The sequence below is a fragment of the Lactuca saligna genome, chromosome 8, assembly GCF_052625555.1.
Source record: "Lactuca saligna cultivar CGN05327 chromosome 8, ASM5262555v1, whole genome shotgun sequence".
Taxonomy (NCBI): domain Eukaryota; kingdom Viridiplantae; phylum Streptophyta; class Magnoliopsida; order Asterales; family Asteraceae; genus Lactuca; species Lactuca saligna.
In genome coordinates this window covers 110375841-110380634 of record NC_136424.1, presented here as the reverse complement: position 1 = coordinate 110380634, position 4794 = coordinate 110375841, and the positions used below count along the sequence as shown (strand labels likewise).

At 30.1% G+C, this 4794-nt stretch overlaps 1 protein-coding gene across 1 annotated transcript; it reads right to left on the bottom strand.

Annotated features, from left to right (window-relative positions):
* Nucleotides 1–1905: 1905 nt before the first annotated feature.
* LOC145010009 (uncharacterized) lies at nt 1906–4400 on the bottom strand. The gene is made up of 5 exons (XM_078968608.1): nt 4358–4400; nt 3858–4238; nt 3546–3757; nt 2614–2851; nt 1906–2345 (listed from the first exon to the last, which is right to left on the bottom strand). The coding sequence occupies exons 1-5, from the start codon at nt 4398–4400 to the stop codon at nt 1906–1908; spliced, it is 1314 nt and encodes a 437-aa protein (XP_078824734.1).
* Between the last annotated feature and the right edge of the window lie 394 nt (nt 4401–4794).

Genomic DNA, 4794 nt, shown 5'->3' with positions numbered 1-4794 from the left:
CATAGATCCAAGGTTTCTAGGGTTGCATGTACACCATAGGAGTGTTAGAATTCTCAAAACCCAAGAGTGGTATCAAAGCTTAGGCTTGTTTTCTTGATACTTGATGCAAACTTGTTGAAAAAGCTCAAAAATCTGCTATCTGCTGCATAAATTCGCGGAGCACATGGGGGCACTCGACAAGTCCATATGATAATTCATCCTACTCGTCGAGTAGGTTCTTGCACTCAACGAGTAGGAGCCCTTGAGTGCAGATTTTCGAGTTTTGTTGCTGGAAATGTACTAGAAACATTACCCTAAACTGTTTTGGTGCTTTAAAACTTGTTTTAGATGGTGTAATGGTTATGCTAATCCATTTACAATGGCAAATATCAAAATTCCATGTTTTATATGTGTTAATATGATTCTTGAAATTTTGATATGAATGTTCATGTTCTTATGAGTTATTGTTAGATCATAGGAATTATTTGTTAAATTTTTTAGCGATTAATTCTTGATCAATTATGTGTTTTAATGGAATCATAATTTGTCCTCAAGTTATGGATTGCCAAAAGTCACTCTTTTAAAGTCCATATTAAAACACATAGGTTACATAAAATGAAAGGTCACTCATTTTAATAAATCATTAACTCATAAGTTATTAAGTTGAAAGGTCTTGAATAGTTTCAAAACTTGCCATCAAGTTTGGAATTTGTAAAGTCTCACCTATTAATACTTTAATTCCAAATTGAACATTAGAATTTTAAAAGTTTAAAATTCAACCCTTATACTTCTATAATATTAAAAGTTTAATTATTTTATATATGTATAAGAATAAGCCAGTCTTACCATTAGTAGGCCTCATTCATGAAGCTGATCTATAAGGGGGTATAAGGTTACTACCTATTAAATGGTGGTTTAATGGGTGTTCACTCTCACCCACCGCTTCCTTGATTGGTGGAGGGTTGTTAGCCGAACGCATATGATATGACCTTAATCCTTATTAAAAGTATAATGAAATTATAAAGTAACTAAACTTTTATTAATTCCCAATCTTAGTTACTTTAGGAAAATGTGAAATAGGTGCTAACCTAGGAAATTACACTTTGTACCTTACCAAGTCGTTAGTGGAGCGTCTGTGGTTAACCGTCACACTAACAAGGACTAGTAAGAGTGGCAAAGGGTGACTTAAGTTTTATCATAGATCGGTGGAGCGCGTGTGGTTAACCGGCACATCGATTAGGTGATAAAATTAAGGGTACCAAGTCAATTTGCATGGTTATTCATACATTATTTGTGATCCTCAGCATCCCAGTCACAAACTTGAGAGGGCACAATCGAGATTTAAACATGCCATTGAAAGTTAAATGTATCTCAAAATATCTAGGAGTTTCAAATCCAATTAAAACTTAATAATTTATTTTGTTTCGAATGGTGGAAATTGGTAAATCGTCATTTACCTACCTTCAAATGTTTTATAGCTTGGATTACAACATCCCTCTTCCAAGTTATGAAATATTTTGTAGGATCCTAGCCTTAATATTTCATTTGGGTGACTTATTAAGGACTTCTTATCTAATTAAAATGTGTCGTTCTTTTCTTTTAGATGTCTTCCAACACTTCTGCTAGCTCAAACCCTACATGCTCTTTTTTCTTCATGAACTTGTGTGGGAAAGTCACTTTTGATGGTTCTAATCTCAATGAATGGATTAGGAACATCGGGATAATTACCCGCTATGAGGACAAGGAATATGTCATTGATAGGTCCGACCCCGAGATTTTAGAGACCCTGTTCGATTTAACGAAAAATAGGCCCTAAAACTGGAAATATCTCAAAATTTAAGCAAAAAAATATACATTTTAATTTTTATTGCAAATATATAAAATTAAAATTTCATTCAAAATAATACACAAAAAAGAAATTGGTTTCTACTTGAAAACTGCCATCCTCCTAATATTTGTTGAAATAAATTTCTCACTAACATCTTCATATGTAACTTTGTCCAACATGTTACGCTCAGTCGTCATCAAAGCCAACCCATTAAGTCGTTCTTGAGTCACTGTAGATCGTAAATAGGACTTTAAAATCTTCAATTTTGAAAAACTTCGTTCTGCAGATGCAATAGTAACATGAATAGTCAACATAATTCTATACGCAATAGATGTAATAGGAAAACAATCAACACGTTTTAAAAAGTTTAAAATATCAATTGCTGTCATTTTTTCTTTGGGCAAGAGATGTAGAAGTAATTTTAACTCAACATACAAGTCATTTCCATCAATATCCGATTGCTCATCTTTCTTGAGTGAAGTTTCAAGAGACTTACAACAAGATTTTAAGGTTATATCATCTAATGAATGTAATTTTTCTGAATTAAACAAAAAACCAAATATTTTATCATATTGTTGATATTGTTCAAACCTTGTAGTTAAAGAATTAATTGCTTGATCAACAATATAAACAAAATATTTAACCCTAAATTTCTCTTGCTCGGATTGTGAAACCCTACGAGAAGTATGGGATGAAATCTCATCAAAATGTTTTATTATTTTATGTTCACGTTTTTTTAGAAAATATTGGATCGATGCCAATTTCCAAGGCAATATCTTTTGCAGTTTCTAAAGCATTTAAAAAACCATTTTCTCTATATTCTTTAAAAAATGAAATCAACCCCTTTATTTTTTCCATAGCAACATCAATAAGCATATCTTTTGATTGCACTTGTTTTCTAACTAAATTAACAGTATTTAACATTTCATACCAAATTACTAAAGCCAATATAAACTCAAAGTTACCAAGTTCATTTTTTGCTAAAGATTTAGCTTCACTTGTTATTTTTTGATCATTATCATTTTTGGCTACTTGAAGTAAAGCCTTTTGTATGCCAAAAATTTGAAATCTTATAGCTTTAACACTATCAACACAACTCTCCTACCGAGTGGATGACAAAGATTTAGGAGTTAACCCTCTCACATTATCTTTTAAAATTTGCCATCTCTTAGTGGAATTTGCAAAAATTGTATAAATACGTTGTATCGTTCCAAAAAGACCTTTAGCTTTACTACAACTATTAGCCATATCACACAAAGTTAAGTTCAAACTATGACAACCACAAGAAGTATAAAAATCTCTAGAATTTATATCTAAAAGCTTTTTTTTGCACTCCTTGATGTTTTCCTTTCATATTTGATCCATTATCATAACCTTGTCCACGCACATTATTAATGTCAAGATCAAGCAAATTCAATTCATTTTGTAAAACATCAAAAAGTCCTTGGCCGGTTGTATCATTTACATCTAAAAACCCTAAAAAGGATTCTTCAATGCAAACAACATTTGACAAAACATCCACATATCTTGAAATAATAGTCATTTTCTCTTGGTGACTTATACCGGGAGTACAATCAAGTATTATAGAAAAATATTTTGCATTTTTTATTTTTCTAATAATCATAGATTTTATTTCGGAAGAAAGCAAAATTATTAATTCATTTTGTATCCTATGCCCAAGATAATGTTTATGGATACCAATTTCATTTGTAATATGTTGTATATGCTCATAAGAAACCATGTCAAATTCAGCCAACATTTCAAATAAGCCAAAGAAATTTCCATTGTTATCTTCATACACTTTCTCATTAGTACCACGAAAAGCAAGATTATGTTTAGCAAAAAATTTCACAATAGAGATAATTGTCAACAAAACTTGTCTCCAATGAACTTTTTCTTTTTCTAATTGTTTTTGAGCCGCACTATGAATAGTTTTATTTTTTTTGTAATCTTAAACGCAAATCATACCAAGTATTTATATTTTTAACATGTTCCATACTAGTTTCATGCTCTTTAATTCTAGTGTTAAGATGTATCCAATCTCTAAAACCCTCATTTGCTAATTGACCCTTTTCGAAAATTTTTACAACAAAAACAAACAATTTTATCAATTTCTTTAGAATAAGCAAGCCAATCTCTATCACATTTTCCCCATTTGGTAATGTTTTAGAGTAATATTTTGCAGAAAATCTTCTAAAATATTTATCTTTAGGACCTTTTGTAATGGATAAATCTCTTTTAGGACCATTCAATGCTAATATGTTTATCATATTAGAATCGAGAACATCCCAATTTCTTGGATCAAATATATCAAAAGTGTGAAAATCAACATTATCATCAACATCAACATTAGGAGTATCACTAACATCAACATTGTCATTAGCATCATCATTAACATCAACATCAACATAATCATTATCATCGATATTATCTTCATTAACAGTTTGTGTTTCATTTTCCGAAAAGTTTTGTGTTTTTTTTTCGTTATAAACTTATCCATAGAACCTGCTTGAGCTTTATTATCTTCTTCAATTTTTTATTTCTTTTTACGTTTTTCATATCCAGATGCATATTTTTTTAATCTAGGATGCATTGTAAATTATAGAAAAGAGAGAAACGACCTTATTTGCGAATTTAGATTTGTAGATTTCTTCTTGGTTCTAGATTTTCCAGACTTCAAATCACCAAGAGAAGATATCAAAACTGTATATAAAAATTAGAATCCAAATAAGAAATCAAATAGCATACCAGAAAAGCAAAATTAAAGAACTCTTATTAGATCATAATTAAAGAACAAATGTGTCATTATCAAGAAAAAAAGACAATCATATTCATCTGATATCATAAATCTGAAAATTACCTTATAATTTTGATACTTCAAATCAGAAAACAATGTTATGCTCCAAAAAAATCAGAAAACCTGCAATCTGAGATCAAAATATAGTTCTTAGTCCTTACAAATATGAAGTTATTAGAAAAAAAAATCA

Excerpts from the sequence above, each read along its gene's own strand:
- LOC145010009 (XM_078968608.1), bottom strand. The coding sequence starts at position 4,400 with ATGCATCCTAGATTAAAAAAATATGCATCTGGATATGAAAAAC. Across the intron at positions 3,758-3,857 it reads GGGTCAATTAGCAAATGAGG|ATTACAAAAAAAATAAAACT; the intron begins GTTTTAGAGATT and ends TTTGCGTTTAAG. Across the intron at positions 2,346-2,613 it reads TAAAGAATATAGAGAAAATG|AAAAATTACATTCATTAGAT; the intron begins GTTTTTTAAATG and ends TGTTTAATTCAG.